The sequence below is a fragment of the Echinops telfairi genome, unplaced genomic scaffold (genome assembly GCF_000313985.2).
Source record: "Echinops telfairi isolate 266 unplaced genomic scaffold, ASM31398v2 ScPeMD7_7469;HRSCAF=8507_1, whole genome shotgun sequence".
Taxonomy (NCBI): domain Eukaryota; kingdom Metazoa; phylum Chordata; class Mammalia; order Afrosoricida; family Tenrecidae; genus Echinops; species Echinops telfairi.
In genome coordinates, this window is record NW_022111373.1 from 142857376 (window position 1) to 142877947 (window position 20572).

Sequence of the window (20572 nt, forward strand, 5' to 3'; positions counted from 1 at the left end):
CCTGCTGCTTAGAGGAAGGGAGGTACCTGCTCAGGGCTAACAGTGCCCTGGGGAACCCTGGTCCACACAGGTACCACTTTGGGTGGCTGGCCTTGGAGGTGAAGCTGGAGCCAGAGTTCAGGGAAGAGAGGGGCTGGCAGAGACAGAGGAGGGGCTGACTGGAGTCTGGAGGGGACAGAGGAGGTGCTGGCTGGGTACTCTGTGAGCAGTCCTGGTGCCACATGAAATCTAGAGGGCTTCCCAGAGGAGGTGGAGGAGAGGAGCACCTTCACAAACTTCGTCCCCCTTTTAAAGTGAGGCTCAAGATTCTGCCTGTGGCCTCTGCAGTTCCATTTCCATCTAAAAAGGTATTCTGGGTAATAGCTTTACCCGCCCTCGTCTGACCCCCCACCTTCTTCAATCAGACACATCATCTCCAAAGGGCCGTGGACCTCCCACGCCCCCACATCTTCCTCCATTCTGCAGGGCCTTCCATGCAGTGAAGACAGCCCAGGTCCTGATATCAGCGAGGGCCCCCTCATTGCTCAGAGGCTCTCCTGGCGGTGATGGACCACAGAGACCCTAGACATCACAAGTGTCCCCTTGACTGCGCGGACCCTGTCCCGCTGTGCTGGCAACACAGGGCTCACCTGTAACAGTTGTTGGTGAATTTGTTGTAACTAGAGAAGGCGATCAGCACCCCAAACCCAACGCCCAGCGAGAAGCATATCTGAGTGGCAGCATCAATCCACACCTGCAGGACAAGGCATCAGGGAGGGGTGGGAGAGGGAGGGAAGTGAAGGGGGAGGGGAGAGCCACAGGGAGAGGGAACGGGGCGGGCAGGCCGCTGCTGTTAGAGATAATTGCCAGTGGCGCATGCATCCCCGAGATGAAGGATGGAGTGCACACAGGTCATTGCGCCCTCCTGCTGCCTGCACGTCCGTCCACAGCCCGCCCTGGGACTGCTCTGTGCGGCTGCGGTGCTGCAGGCCCTGGGGACCACGGCTGTGTCTCCCTGGACGCCGTTCTTGTGAACACGGTGTGAGTTTAAGCTCAGGGTCATCCACAAGCAAATGGCGTGTTCATGTGATCAGTGGCAAGTGACATCCCAGGGAGAGACCATTTTCTGCCACTGGATGGAAGGAGCTTGGTTGGAAGAGGCAACTTCCTTTGTACGTTCATGGTGGCTTACTCTCCGAACAGCATGCTAGTTCCACATATCAGCTGAAGGGTTATCTGGCTCATTACCCTGGCAGCAGTGCTAATTTACTAAAATACTACCCACCCACCCACCATCCATCCATACACTCACCTGTCCACCCACCCACCCATTTAGCAATACATCCATTTCTAAGGTACCTACCTTCAACATACCGACCTATCATCTACCTACATACCCTCTACACGCCTACCTACCTACCCTCTACACACCTATCTACCCTTTATACACCTACCTACCTACCCTCTATATACCTACCTACTACCTTCTGCACACTTATCTACCCTCTATACACCTATCTACCTTCTACCTACCTACTTATCTACCCTCTACACACCTACCAACCCTCTGCACACCTGCCTTCCTACCTATGACCCACCTACCTCTCTGCCTGTTGTGTTGTTAGTTGACTTCAAGTGGGTCTTTGACTCCAAGGGACGCAGCGGGACAGAGCACAAGTATCTCAGAGGGTTTCTCCGAGTCCCGCAGTGCTCCCAGGGACAGACCATCAATTCTTCTCTCCCGCCGGGTGGGTTTGAACTGCCCATCTTTGGGGTTAGCAGGCACCTATTTTACTGCTGAGCATCGGGACTCCTTCTGTGTCTTACCTACCTACCAATCCTCTATCCATCCCCACTGATGGCCTGACAACTGATCTAGCCACCACCTCTTTGCCCATCTAGCTACCTCTCTGATTGTTGACAACCCCCCGTCTTCTCTTTTACTGCCAGACTCAGAGATTTGAGGAGGCCCCCTCCTTGCCGTGTGCTCTCCTGGGCTTCTGCGGTGAGCAGCCTCTCACCTGGCCTGGGTTCTGCTCTGCCTCATCCTGAGAGCTGCCTGTCCTTACTCCTGGCTGGAGCACTGCTCGCTCACTCGTTAATCTTCTTTGATCTCTATAAATGGCCCATCTGGGTCTATGACACACACCCACATCCACGTCCCCTGGGCTCTTCTCTGGTCTCTCCCGAGCACTGTGGTCTGCTGGCTCCCCTTGACTGGGACCCCTGGGCTCTCTGCTGAGCTCACCCTATGGCTCCTTGGGCCAGCCAGATCTCCTCACCTCCATGAGGAAGCCCCAAATATTTCAACCCTGAATTATTGCTATGTTCTCAGAAGCAATCTACAGCCCAACTGCAGATGCAGGTGTTTGTCACATTGGATTTGAATCTCTCTCTTGCTGTGTCGTGGGCCTTGTGAGTGTCTCCCATTAAGGTTTTAGGCTGCCTGAGGAGGGGACCCTAGTGTATGCCACTCTGAACCGTCTCAAGAGATCCCTGGTGGTGTAGTGGTTATGAATTGGGCTGTGATCCATGAGGTCTTCAGTTCGAAAGCACCAGGAGCTCCCGGGGAGAAAGATGGGGCTTTCTACTCCCTTAATGAGTGACGGCCTCAGAAGCCCATGGGAGCCGTTCGATCCTGTCCTAAAGGGTCTCCAGGAGTTAGGACGGACTCGGTGACAGTGAGGCTTTAAACCTTTTTGATCAACAACCTCTCAGCTTGGCTCCAATGGTGGGCATGCCCACTAAAGCCCGTTGGTACTACGTGGGTGAGGACTGATGTTCTATGCCCCAGTTGGGCAGCCCCATCAGTACTGATGATGGAGAACCGGAAAGCATCCCTCCCAGAAGCTGAGCACGTTGAGGGGAAGCAGGTGGAGGTAAGGTCCAGGTGGTTCTGACTGACAGCAACCTTCTCTTGCTGGAGATGGGGAGTGGAGGACCCTGCTCCCCGGACTCCTTAGCCTGCATTCCCCCGGGCTTCTTACTGCACAGCCTGGCGCTCAGGCCAAACCACACTTGCCGAGTTGGCAGGGGAGGGAGGAGTTCCCGGAGAGCTGCTCCCTTGGGGATCTCCTGCCCCATCCCATTGCACCGGCCTGGGCTGCCCAGGTGAGCAGACAGCGAGCACACTCACCGAGGCCTCGCAGAGCCGGTAGAAGTCGACACTCAGGTACGCCCGGATGCCGTCGATGGCTCCAGGTAGGGTGACCCCACGCAGAAGCAGGGCAGTGAGGACCACGTACGGCATGGTGGCCGTGATCCACACGACCTAAGGGAAAGAGAGGGCAGTGTTACCAGGCTGTGCCAGCCATACACTGGCAGGGTCCTCGGCTGGAGAGGGTGCTGGCGGGGCGTGAGCACAAGAGCCACCAGAAAGCTTAGTCTTCAGAGAAAGAGGTGGCCTTTGATGGTGGAGCCTGAGTACCCCACAGCACCCCACAGGTCGCCAGCTCCACAAATGTCCCTTCCGCGCCTCGTGTCTCAGACACCTTCCCCGGAGATGAATCCAAGGAAGAGCAATGAGGTGGGAGGGGAACATTCCTTTCGGCCTTTGTTCGGATTTCCAAGAGAGACAAGAGTGAGTTTGTACTGACTGTCCCCCTCGGAGGTCCATAACAAGGTGGATTCTGGGGTAAAAAGGAAAGAGGGAGGAGGAACCTGCCCTTAAGATTGCCACAGGTTGGCACTTCCTTATGGGTATTGTGAGGAGCCACGGACACACCGGGTCAAAATTGGATGCCCAGATACACCCGATGGATTCTGAGCAGTGAGAATTCCATCATGTGCTCTGTGTGAGCACTTCCCACTTTGAGACACTCTCCTGACCACACAGCCATGTGCCCACAGCCCAAACTATCCCAACCCTGACCCAAGCAAGGGCCCTGTGTCCACTCCTCAACCCAGCCAGAGCCATTTCCCCAACTCAACCGTGACCCACATACCCACTCCCCAAAGCACCCCTACTCATGGGCCTACCTTCCCAGCCCACTCCAAGCCAGCTCAGCCCATGAATTCAACTCCACTCCCCACCCAACCATGGACCGCCTGTCCACTCCCCACCTCAGATGCAAGCCCCTGTGGCTACTCCCTGCCCTGGCTAGCCACCGCCCCTGTGCACGCCCCTCAACCCACTCACAGGCCAGGCGTCCACTCCCCGCCACCCCCCATGTGCACACCCCACATCCGTTCCCACCGAGTCGAGCCCAGCCCCCTCACCTTCCCAGAAGTCTTCACTCCCTTCCACAGGCTGAAGTACAGCAGCACGATGACCAGCACCAGGCAGGCGGTGAGCTGCCACTGCGGAGGGCCCAGGTCATCGATGCCACGGCTCTGGTGGAGGTGCAGCACGCCCCGCCTGGAGAGGGCGGGTGGAGAACCAGGGCATCACTGGAGGTTCAGGGGGGCTGCCTGCCCTCCCTCCCGGAACTGGTGGGGACTGAGGAGCTGAGCTTGCCCAGAGAGGCCCGTTACCCACCTCCGCATGACAGGAAGTCCTCACCCTTGGCCAAACCGGAGACACCACCCACCCAAAGGGCTGCTCTGTCAATCCCCCTGGCCTTTGCTCTCTCAATTAGGGGGTGGGGTTGAAGGGGTCCTTGACACTGCCCCCCAGTAACCTCTCGTCTTGGGATCTATGGGTCTTCAAAGAAAGGCGCCGTTAACAACCGGGCCCGCTCAGTGATGGGGATGTGATCATGCCGGGAGGCCCTCCATAGTCCCGCTCCCCTTTGCAGGCACCGGGGCTAAGCAAGCTCTGGGCAAGAGTGCAGGAGGCACCGGCACCCGCCCGCTTGCTGAAGGCAACAGCTCACAGCAGGGATCTCCCTGAGCCCCCTGCTGGACGGGACTGAGTCCCCATGCCTCTGGGACTTTGCTCTGGGTTAGACCAAGACCCACTCACTGCCCCACCCACCCTTGAAGTATGACATCCCAGAGGGCAGACTGGCAGGCTGCCAGCTGACCTGCCCTGGGCACCAGAGTTTGAGGACCGGTGTACATCCTCTCATTCAATCCTTGCAACAACTGACGGGAAAGGTCGTGTCACCGTCCCTGCCCCCGGGAGCGAGCGTGGCAGGGCTGTTGCCCTCGGGAGCATGCAGCTATCTCCTTGGAAGACCTGGACCGTGAGCTCAAACAGACCCCAGTGACCATGCTTCCACTGCTAAGTGGAGGGTCCGCCCGACCACAGGATCCCTCCGGCACAGGTCTGCTGTGAGGGTGGCTCAGCTGCGGTCCCCAGGAAGTCACACCACCAGCCACTGCAGAATCTGGGGGGCCCCTGAGTTTCTCCCCCTTCGGGGGCTAGGTATGGCAAAACCCCAGCATCTCCACTAGACCTGCCCAGGCTCCGGGCTCTGAGCAGGGGAAGGAACTCCTACTCCAGGTTCATCGCTCCCATCTCACCCCAGCACCAGACACAGCCCAGCTGGTTGGCTAGGTGGGCAGACTGATACACCATTCCAGGGGTCTCTGTTCTGTGTGTGTGTGTGTGTGTGTGTGTGTGTGTGTGTGTGTGAGAGAGAGAGAGAGAGAGAGAGACCCAAGAGCCTCCCCTCTGAGCGCCCACTGTGAGGTGTGCAGAGGTAGGGGCTCAGCTGGAGAGACCACGGCCAGGGCCCACACTCAGCAGGTGCCTGCTCTACTCAGGGGTGCTCCTGGGGACCGTGCTGCCCTGAGGGGCTCTCTAAGGCTGTATCCTTTCCTCTCCTGCCTCAGACCTGGCTGCAGCTCTGCCTTCAAATGTCCCCCATGGACATTTGACCTAGCCCGGACCTTGTGACCTCGCCCTCCTCCCCCCGCCCCCCAAGAGAGACAAGTCTCTTTGGGAAAAGCCCTGTGGCAAGCGAACCAGGCTCCCCGCTCTGCGGCTGCCGACCAGCAGCCTCGGGGACCTCCTACCTGTGCATGTTACCTGAACCTGACATCTAAGGGCCACGCTCCCTGGGTCTGTGACAGAAAGACACCATCTGAGCTGAGGGACGTGGGTCCCAGTGGATGCTCCCCTGCCCTCTGCCCTCGGAGATGGCGTCACGAAGCTGCACACACACAGGCTCCACTAGGCTAGATTTCAAATCGCTGTTAGAGTGAGACCCTTGTCTTTACTGGTTTGACGGTTTCCCCAGAGGTAGACGCTGTCCTGCTTTGGCCACAGTGGAGAGGACTTCCTGAGCCAAGTTGGACCAACACACTTCTGCCCCTTCTCCATGAAAGGGCGTCTGGGCAAGGTCCTTGAGTTGAAGCACAGGGACCCCTGGGCCCATAGTCTGGCAGGGATAGAGCAGATCCCGGGAGATGGGCACCATCTCAGATGAGCAGATGGCATGGGATGGCCATCTGCCTCGGGAAAGGTAGGGCACTTTGTTTTCGTGGGGCTCCTTCTCCAGGTGAATATGTGATTCTTCCATTCAGACATTGTTGTTGTCTGGTGCTGTTAAGTCCGTTATGATGCAGAGCAATAGAACAACAGACCAAGTCCCGTGTCATCCTCACCACATGGGGCTGTGAATCATTCGAATGATTTGCGTTCCCACCAGCCGAGTAGAACACTTGGGGGGTCACTTGGGGGAGTGTGCTATGGTCACCAGAAGGGCCAGACTTCAACAGAGCGGATAACCTACTCCTGAAAGAAGGCCACTCTTAAAAGCAAGCTCCAAAAGGTTAAAACTGAACCAAAATAACTTAACTTTCCGCCAGAGAAAATATAACATTTTTTTAAAGGGAGATAAAACAATATAAACCCATCAGTGTCGACCTCATAAAGTCCCACATCTAACAAAAAATTACTAGGCAGGACAAGAAGCAAGAAAAGGAAACCTCACAACAAGGAGATAAACCAGTCAATAGAACCAGATCTAGAGATGACAGCAATGATGGGATTACAGACAAGTATGTTAACACATCTGTCACATTTTCAAATATTTAAAGGAAAGCATGAATAGAAGGAAAGAAACGGAAGACAAAAATGAACCAAATGAAACTTCTAGTTATAAAAAACTACAATATCTGAAATGAAAATCTCAATGTATGGGGTTAGTGAGCAGATAAGGCACCGCAAAATCCACGACTTGAAAAAATAATAAAGCGGCAGAAAGTATCTGAAATAAAACTTGGAAAAGACAAAGGCTGGAAAAAAATTGAGTCTGAATGGCTGACACTTGCCAACGCCAACTTATGCTGTGACTTTAGTGAGTTTTCTTTGTATTCATTCCGTTTAGGGTTTAGTGAACTTCTTGGACCTGTTGTTTGAAAATACATGAAAGAAAACTGGATACAAATGTGAAGAGAAATCAACAAATCCATGACTGTAGCAGAAAATTTTAGTGCCTCTCGCTTGCTAATTATTGAAAAGTACCATGGACTGCTGAAAGGACAGCCTGATCTGTCTTGAAAGAAGCCTGGCCAGGGTGCTCCTTAGAGTGAGGATGGCGGGACTTCACCTTACACACGTTGGACATGGTGTCTGCAGAGACCAGTCCCTGGAGAAGGACATCCTGCTTGGTCAAGTGGAGGAGCAGTGAAAAAGAGGAAGGCCCTCCAGGAGATGGACGGACACCGTGGCTGCACCAATGGGCTCAAGCATGGGCTCAACCATTGTGGATGGTGCAGGACAGGGCAGTGTTTCCTTCTGTTGGCCACAGGGTCGCTGTGGGTTGGAATGTATTAGGTGGCACTGAACAACAGCAGCAACAAGTCTTACTAATTGACAGAATACAGGAACTCTGTAATGGCACAGAAGACTAAACACTCTCAATCGATAAGAATAGGACAAAATGTGCATGGATTTTTTAATGGACGATGGATTTGCTCTGTAAACCTTCACCCGCTTTACAACAGAAAGTGAGAAACATCAAAAAGAAATGGGAAAGAGAGATAAGGATATACAATGAAGATTTGGATAAATAATCCCTAAAAAATCTTCCAAATGTGTTGAGAACAACAAACCCATAGAGCCAAGGGCCTCAACAAATTCAAACGGGATAAACACAAATAATCCCACACCAACACTCCTCATCATCAAATCCCAGGGAAGAATCTGAAAAGCAATCAGAGAGCGAAAGGGACCCAGGGAGCCACAACGTTAATTTTCCTCTCATCAGAAATGAGGCACCCCAGAGGCTATTAGAATATCTTTACAGTTGTGACCAAACAAACAAATAAAACAAATGACAACCCAGGACTCTACAAAATAATAATGAAAAAGTCTTTCAAAATAAAGACTTTTCGGGAGTGGGGGAAGGGTGGCAGTCAGAGAATCCAGCTTTTGAATTAGAAATGTCTGCACTACAGGAGGTGGTGCCAATGGTTCAGTGCTTAACCACTAGCAGAAAGGTTGGTGATCCAGTCTCCCAAGTTCCAAAACAACTCCGAAGAAAGGCCAGAGGTCCAACAGAGGCACACAGTTCTCCTGACACACCGGGGTTGGCACGAGTCAGAATCGGCTTAATGGCTATGAGTTTGGCCTAAAAACAGAAAACTAAAAGAAATTCCGAAAGTAAAAAGATGGACGGAAACGAGTCTACATATAGAAGTGCAGCCTAAATGGTGAACCTACAAGTTAAAAGTAAAATAGTTTTTCTCAGTTTTAAATTTCTTTAAATGGAAGACTATGTAGAGCCAACACAAACAAAAACTATGCATTAAGGAGTTTTTAACATACAGAACCAAACTCTCAGTTGCACAGAGACCATGATGCGCAAAGTAGAAGAATATTATTTAAGTTCTTATACTGTGCAGGAAAAGATATAACGTCAGGTGAAGGTGGACTATGATAAAGATGTCAACTGTAAAACCTAGAGGAGTCACTAAAAAACAAAATGAAGCAAGAGCCAAAGGGTGTCCGATGGCTCTGTTGGATCAGCATTGGACTGCTCGTCACAGGTTGGCAGGTCAAACCCACCAAGCATCTCCTTAGGAGAAAGATGAGGCTGTCTGTTCCCATAAACAGTTAGTCTTAGGAACCCTATGAACGGGAATTGACTCAATAGCAGTGGGTTTGGATAGCTTGTAAGTCAGTCTACAGATGAAACAGAATCCTAAAAATTACCCAACTAATCCAAAAGGGGGAAGAAGAAAGGAAACAAAAGACAAAGAAGAGTCTATCAAACAAAAGCAAACACGCGTAAAAAAACAAAACAACCCTCACTGCCATCAAGTCAATTCTGACTCATTGAGACCCGATAGGACAGAGTAGAACTGCCCCTGTGGATTTCTGAAACTGTGCATCTTTATTGGAGTAGGAAGCCTCATATTTCTCCCTCAAAGCAGTGGATGGTTTTGAACTGCTGACCTTGTTATGAGTCCAATGAATGCACAAGCAATCCATCATGTCAACTCACTCGCCGCCATTGTTGAATTGATGCAGACTCATACGGACCACACTGGATAAGGGAGAGTTACTCCGTGGTATTCTGACACCATAACTCCTTATGGCAGTAGGAAGCCTCACCTTTCTCCCATAGAGCGGCTGGTGATTTTGAACTGCTGACATTGTGGATCTCAGCCGTGTGATCACCCCACCGCAATGGTAATGACTAAACAGAAAGGGTCTAAACACTGATGAAAAGAGCTGGTCGGACTAGATAAATCAAGGTGAGACTCGATTCTACGTCGACTACAAGGAACCTATGTGTTAGGTGATGTGGAGTCGGCTCTGACATGTAGTGACGCCATGCCCCAGGCTGCACCACCTTCCTAGTTGAGGTTTTACAGTCCACATCCACTGTCCTGGCTGCTCTGCCCAGACTTCATGTGTGTAAAGCAGGTTCACAATGCCATCTCACAAAGACCCCTGGCTTCCCCTCTGAGCCTATCATTTGTTCTCACACATACCCATTGGGGTGAACCGGAAGGACGTTGGCAAGGACAGGGACTAGTGAGGAGTCAGGTCCTCTCGGTATTTCTCCCTTCAGGAAGATACAGTGAAACCTTCAGTAAGAAACTTTAACGCTTTAAAAGAAAAAAAGGCTAACTAGGGAGAAATCTGACACCTCCCTCTTGGACGAGTACAGCCAGAATGCTCTTTAGAAGCATCTCACATACACTGGTCATGCTATCAGGAGGGACCAGCCTCTGGAAAAGGACATCATGCTTGCCAAAGCAGAGAGTGGTGAAAAAGAGGACAACCCTTGGCACGGTGACCGCAGCAATGGGCTCGAGCAGAACAATCGGAGGATGGAGCAGGACTGGGCAGAGCTCGGTGTGTGGTGTCCAAGCGTCGCTGTGAGTCAGAACTCACGTGATAGCACCTATCAACGATGGAACGACAACGGGGTTTTCTTTTTCTCAGACAAGAAGTGACGTGAAAAGTAAGCATTCCTGGAGGAGCCATTTCACAGGACTGCGGAGTCAGAGTAAGATTGCCAGGTAAGGAGCCCTGGTGACCCCACTGGCCAAGTGCTTGGGGGAAACGGAAAGGTGGGTGGTTTGCATCGAGCAGCTCCAGCGTGGATGGAGGACGTGCCAGTTGGTTTCTGTGAAGATCTGTCGGCTTGGAGAGCCTGCAGGGCAGTCCTCCCGTGGCCTCCAGTCCCTGGGAGTCTTACAGCGACGTGATGGCCACTGGTCTGTTCTCCTGGGTTTTTGTCTTTTCTTCCCCCCCAACAGTTCTATTGGCACATAATTTAAAGATCATACCATTGAGCAGTTCAATCGTTCAATCATATCAAGGGGATTGGACCATCAGCATCATTTTACTCTAGAAAGCTGGAACTGTAGGGCTCTTGGACCCTTTGTATGATCTACGGCAGTTGAGTGGGCCCACTTTATAAGCCGTAGGAATTTATTATTTGAATGATTGCAAGTATAGTCTTTATGCATGTGTTTATGTGAGTTTATGTGTATGTATGTGTAGCTATGCATGTTTATATGCATGTGTGTGTCTGTGAGGGTCTATGTGCGTGCACAGATATGTGTATGTGTATATATGTGTGTTTATTCTGTGTATTATTATATGTGCATGTGTGTTTATGTGTACACACGTGTTTTCGTGTGTATAAATGTGTATATATTTATATGTGTTTGTGAGTGTTTATGTGTATAGACATGTGTGTATTGTGGTTATATATGCACATGTGTTTTGTGTGTGCATGTTCACGGGGTGTATGTATATATGCATTGAGTGTATGTATATATGTGTATCTATTTGTGTATGTATGTGTTTATTGTGTGTATGTAGATAATGTAGATATGTGTGGTGTGTATCCTTGTGTGTAGTTATCAGTGTATGTGTGTGCACGCTTAGTGTGTGCATGTAGATACAGGTGGTGTGTGTGTTTGTGTGTTCATTATGTGTATATGCATGAGCTGTGTGTATTCATGAGGATGAAGGTGCAGAGGGACCACAGGAGCCCCTCCTCAGCTCTGGTTCCCACTTCCTGAGGTCTTCATACAATGAATGCTTGCTACAATGGGTTTTAGGTCCAGGAAACTCTCTGGGCTCATCCTGGGCTCTGACAAATACACAAAACCCTGTTTCAAGGCAACCTGCTACCACTTTCTAGTCAAATAATCCTGAGTGTGCTCGCGTGGAGTAAGGTGTGCCTTGGTGCAGTTCAATAATTCACAGTGTCATTAATAATCTGTTAATGTTTCTGAAATCTTCTCAAGACTGACCAGCTTTGTCCTGCAGCTGCCACCACCTCTGAGGCCCTTTGCAAACAGGGCCTTCCAGCTGCAGAGCGCTGGGACAGCTGTCCATTTGCATCATTCTCTAGAAGGACACTGACGGAGTAGACGTGGCTAATCTGTTTTTTCGGGGTTTTTTTTTTTTAAGCATATATTCTTTCTGAGCGAATGCAACACAAACATTTCTCAGTGTGATTTGGGTGAAAGTGAACAGAGTAAATTGGGTTTGCACTGAGCAATTCATAGTCATTTAGATTGGAGGCACCGATCGCAGTCCCCACTGGGGAACAGGACTCTTCTCGCTGCCTCCTCTGCTTACGTTTCCATCCACCCTCCTCTCTGGATGCCTCCCTGCCTTCTAGGTTTTACTCCTGGGCAAATGCTGCCTGCCCTTTGATCTCTGAGCTGGCTGTTCTAGGGAGTGCCACCTCCTTGTCGGCCTGTCTATCTTTGGGCTGAAAGTTGAGCTCAGCGGGAACATGAAAAGGCTAAAGGGTGGTTAAAGGCCATAGTCTTGGGAGTTCCACCGGTCTGAATCAGAAAGCTCTCTAGCCATCTGCAAGCACCGTGAGATAATGAGTTGCTCAACCTGGGAGCTCAGAACCATTGCTTTAGGGGGTGACAAGGACAACTGGCATGGCACAGTCACAAAGGACATCCAACTGCGGTGCGCGGTGACTCAGGTCTTGAAAGATGGGCAAGCGGCATCTAGGGTATAACTATTGGTCTCTGCTCCTCTGGAGAAGGAACAGTGTAGAAAACTCCAAAGAAGAATGAGCACAACTAGCCCAAAGGACGAACAGACCTGGTGAATCCCAGCCTTTGCGATGCCAACTCACAGTGATCTCTGAGACGGGACCTCTTTATGGGAGCCAGAAGCCCCATCTTTCTCACAAACAAAGCGGTTGATGGTTTCAGACTGCCCGATCTTGTCATGGTTGGCATCCCAGCACGTAAGCACTCCGCCACTAAGACTCCTATGAACTTGAGAAGCGAAGTGTAATGAAGTTCATGAATGGGAGAGAGGCTGCCCCTGAGATGGGGGAGGGTCCACGGGAACAGTGGACCTACGGGGGCAGGGACGGCCCTATGGCGTCCAGCCACGTTGAGCAAGTGGGGAGGGAAGTAAAGGAAGCCATGAAGGACCTGAAAAACCGCACAGAAAACAGCGATCCCACAGGGGAGTGGCAGCAGCATGCTTGGGGCCTCACAGCAGGAAGAGCTGGGTCAGGCCTGGCCTCCATGGGAGGAGGCAGCAGCTGAGAGAAAAGTCCAGGGGCCTTGCTTGAAATGGGACCATGACACGGTGCGGGCAGGAAGCAGTGTTGGCAGAGAAGCAGAAGAAAGCTAGTGGACTGTGCTGGGTCAGCGAGTGAGGTCCACTGGCACAGCCTATTTCAGCGCAGGCACCACACTGTTTACAAATCAAAGGCCCGTGGTCACCCAACAACCAGCCGGTTCCCAACAGCCCTCTCCGGGTCAGCTTTTGGACACTCTCACAGCCTGTCTTGGAAGAACCCACGGCCAGAGTGCTCCTGACAAGACACATGGTGCGACGCCCTGGGAGCTGGAGAAGCCACATGGACCTGCCCTGATGCAACCAGACCTCTGGGGCCAGAGAAGCTACATAGAGACCCCTGCCAGCACTGAGATGCTTACAACGCCACTGAATCCACAAGACTTCCAACCCACTGGCCTGTGATCCTCCTGCATTCGGCATCATTGCATGTGTAGTGTGAGTCTGAAGAGGGCTTTATAGATTGGTATCTGACATTTGGGCTAATATTGGATTTATGGACTGGATCTGGACTGGGCTGGGGTGTCTTCTTAATATGCAATTGCTCTTGTATATACACTTCTTTCTTATACGCATGCATGTCTATGAATTTGTTCCTCTAGTCTACCCGGACTAACACACCTCCCTGAATAAGAAAGACCAAAGAAGAATCACTGCGTTTGCATCGTGGCGCTGGTGAAGAACATCAAAAGTCCCGTGGACTGCCAAAAGAGCAAACAAATCTGTCCCGGAACAAGGACGGCCGGGACGCTCCTTAGAGGCAAGGATGGCAAGCCTCCATCTCATGGACTTTGGAAGTGTTGTCCGGAGAGAGACCAGTCCCTGGAGAAGGACAGCGTGGTGGTAAAGCAGCAGGGCAGGAAAAGAGAGGAAGGCGCTCGATGAGATGGATCAACACAGTGGCCGCCAACCAGGAGCTCACAGGTGGGATACAATTGTGAGCATGGCCCAGGAGCAGCTAGTGTTTTGTTCTGCTGTACACAGGGGCACTCTGGGTCGGAACCCATTTGACGGCACCAAACAACCGCAGACTCTGATTTGGTACTGGCGGAACCTTCACAGGCACGGGGGAACCACAGCAAGTTGCATGAGTGGACAGTGCCATGTGTCGGAGGGAGGCATGGCTGTCTGCACTCAATTGGAAAGGCATCCTCTTATGCCCCCCAGGATGGCGACGGCCGAGGGAAGAACAGAACCAAGCAGAGCTCACCTTCTGGGCAGGGTCTGTGGGGGCTCCCGCAGCCTACTACCCGGGAGGGAGACAGAGCAGGGATGGGGCACGCCTGGTTTCCCACCCCTGCCGACGACTCACCCTGAACCACAGCTCTGTGAGCTCTGGGGCGCCATTCCGATGGACTCCCTCCTGAAGGCAGGCCAGGCCAGGAGCCTGGGGGAGGAGTCTGCTCTCCCCACACCTGGGAGGCGCGGGGGTACTGCCGCGCCACCACTCTGCTGCCATCCCTCCCCATGTTGGCAGCGGGCACAGTTAAGTGACCTGCCCAGTGGTCCGGAGGAGCTGGCCGCCCACTCACTCAAAGTATTCGGTGGCGGGCGTGGTCCTGAAGGTGTCGTTGAGGCCGTCGCTGGCGTTGCCGGCGTGGGTGTCGGAGCAGTTGGGGCTGTTCCAGGTGTTGTTGCAGTGGGTCCAGGGCAGCTCCATGGTGAAAGAGGAGAAGAAGTAGTGCAGGGCCCAGGCGATGATGACGTTGTAGAAGAAGCCCACGTAGAGCGAGATCAGGATGACCGTGAAGCCCACGCCTGGAGCAGAGGGAAGGCACCGCATCAGCAACAGGGTCCTCTCCCCTCCCCTCAGGGGAACATCTCCATCCCTGCTGTCATTCCATGCCACATTTTTAAACACACAGCAAGACAGCTCTGGAACAAGGCTGGTGACATGCTTTGTGCTGTGATCACCGAGCAGCTGCCTAACTTATAAGGCCACCATGGCCGCCTAAGGCCAGCAAGAGCATGTAGGGTCATCTGGGGGCCCCCCGAGCCAGCTAAACCACCTAAGGCAGCAGTTCTCAACCTGTGGGTTGCAACCCCTTTGGGGAGTCAAACGACCCTTTCACCGGGGCTGCCCGATTCATAACAGTAGCAAAATTATAGTGATGAAGTAGCAACGAAAATAATGTTATGGTTAGGGGGTCACCACAACATGAGGAACTGTATTAAAGGGTCGCAGCATTAGGAAGGTTGAGAACCACTGATCTAAGGCTACCCAGGGCCTGTAAAACCATCCAAGACCACTCACGGTCAACAAGACCATGCAAGGCCACCCATGGCCAACAAGATTATGCAGGGCCACCCAGGGCCACCCAGGGCCAACAGACCATGCAGGGCCACCCAGGGCCAACAAGACCATGCAGGGACACCCAAAGACACTAATGGCCAGCAAGACCATTCAAGGACACCCAGGGCAGTAAGACCATGCAGGGACACCCAGGGACACTAAGGGCCAGCAAGACCATGCAAGGCTATCCAGGGCCAACAAAACCTATTCAAGGCCATTAAAGCCCATGTGGGGCCACCTATGGGTCCACCATCACTCAGGGCTCCTCAAAATTATCCTAGGTGATGCAGGGCCACCCAAGATCATTTAGGACAAGGCCACCCATGTAAGACCACCCAGGGCCTTTCAGGGTGCCTCTTTCAGGATCGTAACCTCTAGAAGGGAAGCCCACTCATCGGAGGGCCCTCTGGTGACTTGGAGAGGATCCTCCTGGTGAGCAGTGCTTGGAGCTGCGTCATCCGACTGTGGTGGGCAGGGGGGTTCTGCTGTGAGAAGACCTTCCTGCCCCCGGACAAGGAGCTGCTCCTGTGCAGCCATAGACCGGCCCAGCCACGTTTGGGGGGCTGCGGCTCCCTTGACTGAGCTCCTGTAGACCTCATCTCAACACTCCTCCTCCAGTGGAGTCTGGGCCAGCTCTGTTACTCGCTTTAGGACATGAGTGAGTCTCTAGCCTTGTCCTGCCTGCTGGGGCTTGGGGAGGAGCAGGGCTTCCGGGTGGCTTGGCAGGGTGCTGTTTGGGCTTCTTTCTTACAGTCTTAACCCACCAGCAAGGTCTTGGTCTACCCTGCAATCCAAAAGCTGACAGTTCAGGCTTGGTTATGCCTCCCTGCTAACAGACCGAGGGGCGGGAATGGAGGAAGCCAACTGGCTCTGGCTCGGACTCCTGAAGCAACCCTGGTGGCACAATGGTTACAATGCTTGGCTGCTAACCATGTCAGAGGTTCAAAGCTAACAGGTACTCAAACGGTGCCAGGATAAAGGGCGGGGGGGGGGGGGCACGCATCCTGAGGAAGGAGGCTGCAAGTGTCAGGACTTCCCTTGGCCACACTGTTCTGGAAAGAAAGGGCCTGGGCCCAGATCTGGCAAATGCAGCCCTTCACCACCCCTGCCCTCAGCAGGCTGCTCCTTAGCGTCCCAGACCCACGAAGGCCGCCGTTTTGTCTGTGATGAAGATGCGCTTCAGGGCCCTGTCGGTGGCTCAGTGTCCTCTGAACAGTGCAACGATGGTGCAGGTCTTCCACCGTCGAGGCCGGAACACTGCCTCTCCCCAGGAGGGTCGTCGTGGGCTCCCTCCCTCCCAGGACTGTCTAATGGAAACTTGTTGCGTTTCCCTTTTCTGACTCTCCGCTCCCTCATGTCTTGCACATAGGGTCCCTTCCCCTGGATTTTTATCTTCTTATGAATTCTTTGTGTTTTAGGCATTAACCTCCTGTGTATTTTGTTTCATTTTGTTTTAAGCTATCCTAAAGTCTTTACGAAAAGAACTTGGAAAAAGACGAAAAGTTTGATAAAGCATGTAGAAATATTATTGGGGGAAAAAAAAAATCCCTCATTAGCATTCTTCATTGGGGTGGGGGGGTGGTTTCCATGGCGTATGTAGAACGAATTGGGTCACTGACAAATCAAACCTAACTCACAACTGACTCAATCCAGTCGACTCCGACTCAAGCCAATCGTGCAGGACCGGGTAGAACGGCCCCGGTGGGCTTCTAAGCCTGAAGCTTCTGATGGAAGCAGACGGCCCTGTCTTTTTCCTAAGGAGCAACCGGTGGTTTCAAACCTCTGACTTTGTGGATCGCAGCTGAATGTGGAACTGCTGGGCTACCAGGGCTCCTGAAACCAACCCAGCTGCCGTTCAAATCGGTTCCGACTCCTGGCGCCCGACGGGCTCGAGTGGAACCGGTCCACAGCAATCATGGAGGCTGTCGATGTTGATGGGCACGGGCTGCCTCATCCTTCTCCTTCGGAGGGGCTGGCAGGTGCCCCACAGATGACCACTGGCTTCTCGGGAACCAGGCCAACACATCCCCCACAGGGCCCCCAGGGTTCCTTCATTTACAAAGCAAAAACATAAAATAAAATAAAAATCACGGCCATCAAGTAGATGCTGATTCAAAGAGACCCTGATTCCAAGGTGGAGCAGACCTGCCTTTGTGGATTTCCAAGACTTTTAAATCTTTATGCGAACTGACAGCCTTTCTCTTTCTTCCAAGGAGGGTCTGGTGGGCTGGAATCCCTGACCGTGTGGTGAGTAGCTCAGGGTGAAGCCCACTAAACCACCAGGGTTCCCACTCATTGGCAACCTTAAAAAAGAAGGAGCATCCTCGCTAAGATGGGTCCTCCATCCTCCAAAGATCAAGGTGAATGTCGTCCCTCTGCCCTCCACACAAAGTCCTCCCTGCTCTGGAGTCTCAGGAGAAGCTGGTCCCTAGAGAAAGCATCGCACAGAAATCCCGAGGATACTAGCTGGTAAGGTGCTCTCTGGAGGCCAGCTCCCACAGACCTCAGATCTGGCATGCCTCGGGCGGAGAGTGGAGGCCCCAGTCACCCACGCTGGGTTAGGGGGTGGCTGGAGGGCAAGTCCTTCCATTTCTTGCATGAGCACTGGGAAAAGGAGATCATTTCTCCTCTCTTGGTCTGGGTGTTGTTTTTTGAGTGTGTGTGTGTGTGTGTGTGTGTGTGTGTGTGTGTGTTGGAGTGTTTTAAAGAGCATCTTCTCAGGAACCACGTGATGGAAACATTCTACTGTGCGTGTGTGCTGGAGAGAGAAAGTGCGTGTGTTTTAAGGACATCTTCTTGGGAACCGTGCTGATGGAAACATGTGGGTGCTGAAAGCCACCGAGAGGAAATCCAGGCTCTGACTTCTCCTGAGGGATTGTGGCGAGGCTGGTAGTCGGGGACCGTGAATGAGTCGTGGTCTCTTTGAAGCAGCTCCATGCTGCCACTGCCACCGTGGGTGTGACTACCTGGCTTTCTGAGACTGAGGGTTAGTAGCCCGGCCCAGGCCCACCATTGCCTCTTTCTGGGGTCCCGCTCACTGGAGAGATAGTGCCCCACAGATGGCCCGTGACAGGCATTTGAGCTTTAGCCCTATGCTAACGATTCCGAGCATTCTAACCGATGTCTTCATTTACCCGTGAGTACTCATTCTTCACGAGACACGGGCATGCCCACACGTATACTGACTAAAGTAGGAGAGCAGACAAGCAAGGCAAGAGATGGCTGGTGCACCAGGTACCCAGGAAGTACCTGGGTCGGGCCTCAGTTAACTTTAGCAATGAACATGGAAGGCTGAGGAAGAACGGATGCGTTTGGATGATGGCATTGCAAAGCACGCTCCATAGACCATGGTCTGCCAAACGCCAAGGAGATTGTCTATACCACGGGATGCCAGGGGCGTGGACACATCTGTCTTGGAAGACGTATTTGCAGCCAGAACGCTCCTTAGACCAGAGGATGTACACTGGTACAGATAGGAACTGGAAATACAGGGAATCCAGGGCGGATAATTCCTACAGGACCAGTGGTGTGAGTGGCGAAACAGGGAGGGTAAAGGGAGAATGGGTAGGAAAGAGGGAACTGATTACATGGAACTGTGTGTGACCTCCTCCCTGGGGGACGGACAACCGAAAAGTGGGTGAAGGGAGACGTCGGACAGGGCAAGATATGACAAAATACCAATTTATAAACTATCAAGGGCTCATGCGGGAGGGGGGAGCGGGGAGGGAGGGGAAAAATGAGGACCTAACGTCGGGGGGTTTAAGTGGAGAGAAAATGTTTTGAGAAACGATGTACAAATGCGCTTTACACAATTGATGTGTGTATGGATTGGGATAACAGTTGTATGAGCCCCTAATAAAATATTTAAAAAGGGAAAAAGTACCAAAGGCAGGAAAGACGTGGTTTCACATACTTTGGACCCGTTATCAAGAGAGACCCACCCCTGCAGAGGCCAGCATGCTGGTGAAAGCAGAGTTGGCGTGAAAGAGGAAGCCCCTCAACAAGCTGGAGCGACACAGGGGCTGCAACCATGGGCTCCGGCGCCGAGCGCGAGGACTGGGAGCCCGGCCCAGGGCCAGGCAGCGCTTTGCTCTTTTAAACACAGGGTCACAGTGGTTGGAACGGACTCAATGACGCTCAACAGTTAGGATAACCGAGGGCCACAAATGCTTGGCACCTGACGACTAATCCGATGGATTCAATGGCAGTGAGTGGAATGGCCAGCCCAAGGTTGGTGGCTCCAATCCACTCACTGGGACCACAGAAGGAGGCCTGGTGACCTGCTGTCCCATAAATATGACAGCCGAGAAAACCAAATGTACAGAACACAGGCCCATCTGACACCCAGGGGCCGCCCCACGTCAGAATTGACTTGGTCGCGTGGCTTTGGTTGGATCTACCCCAGAGAGTGGTCATGATGGCTGTTCAATGGCCATCCTCTGGAAGGCACAGTAGTTACACACTGGATTACCAACTGCAAGGTCAGCAGTTCGAAACCACCAACAGCTCAGTGGGAAAAGACTTTCTACTCCCAAAGGGAGTCACAGAAGCAGGTCTACCCTGTCCTATAGGGTAGAATCAACTGGGTCAGAATCAACTGGACAGCAGTGAGTGAGTGAGTATGAACTGATAACCTCACCACTCGTTGTAGCTTTATCGACATGGGGTTCGTGTCTCCTCTTTACACACTCTAGATTCCCTTTATCTCCTCAGCGAGCACATAAAGATCCAAATTAAAAATCAGAGAAGCAATCAGACTTATTGGTCTGATAGAAATAGGCGGGAGCCCCCACGACTGTGGCCCTTAGTCCCCCTTTGGGTCTGGAACCCAACTTAACATTGAATGAGAACCATCACCTGTTTAAAACCTCTTAAAAAGGCAGCAGTGACCCAAGGACAGGGTTCCAAGGGGTGGGACGGATGTAGGTGAGCGGTGGCCTGCCAAGAGGAGGGCTTTGGATGAGCTGAACCAGAATGTGGGTGTCTCTGACAAGCTGCTCTCTCAACCTTCCCCCAGTTCCCAATACAACATTGTGAGATAAAAAAAAAGTTCCCTTTGGGGGAGGGTATTGTTTATATCTCCACAGGGAAAGAGGGACCAGACTTCAACCCAGTGCTCCAAGATGTGAATGCAACATGCTGGCGTGGAGTAGGGAACGAGTGGAGAGGTCTGAGGGGCCAGGCCCAATCCCAACTACGTGGACACCTGCCCCTCCCCCCAGAAGAATTTATTTCAAAGGACAGCACTGAATCTGCAGCTCTGGGAGAGGGACATATCTGATCAGAGCACACAGGAGCAGATGAAGGAGGAGGAGGAGAGAGTGGAGCACATCCTGGCCCACCAGGCCTTGAGGATGATGTTCCCAATTAGAGCAGCC

At 52.5% G+C, this 20572-nt stretch overlaps 1 protein-coding gene across 1 annotated transcript in view; it reads right to left on the reverse strand.

Annotated features, from left to right (window-relative positions):
- The window catches only part of SLC6A3 (solute carrier family 6 member 3), a 50009-nt gene that overhangs the window by 22600 nt on the left and 6837 nt on the right, over positions 1-20572 (reverse strand). The window contains 4 exon segments of the mRNA XM_045285284.1: positions 630-733; positions 3116-3250; positions 4198-4336; positions 14434-14659. Coding sequence (XP_045141219.1) covers positions 630-733; positions 3116-3250; positions 4198-4336; positions 14434-14659 — 604 coding nt within the window.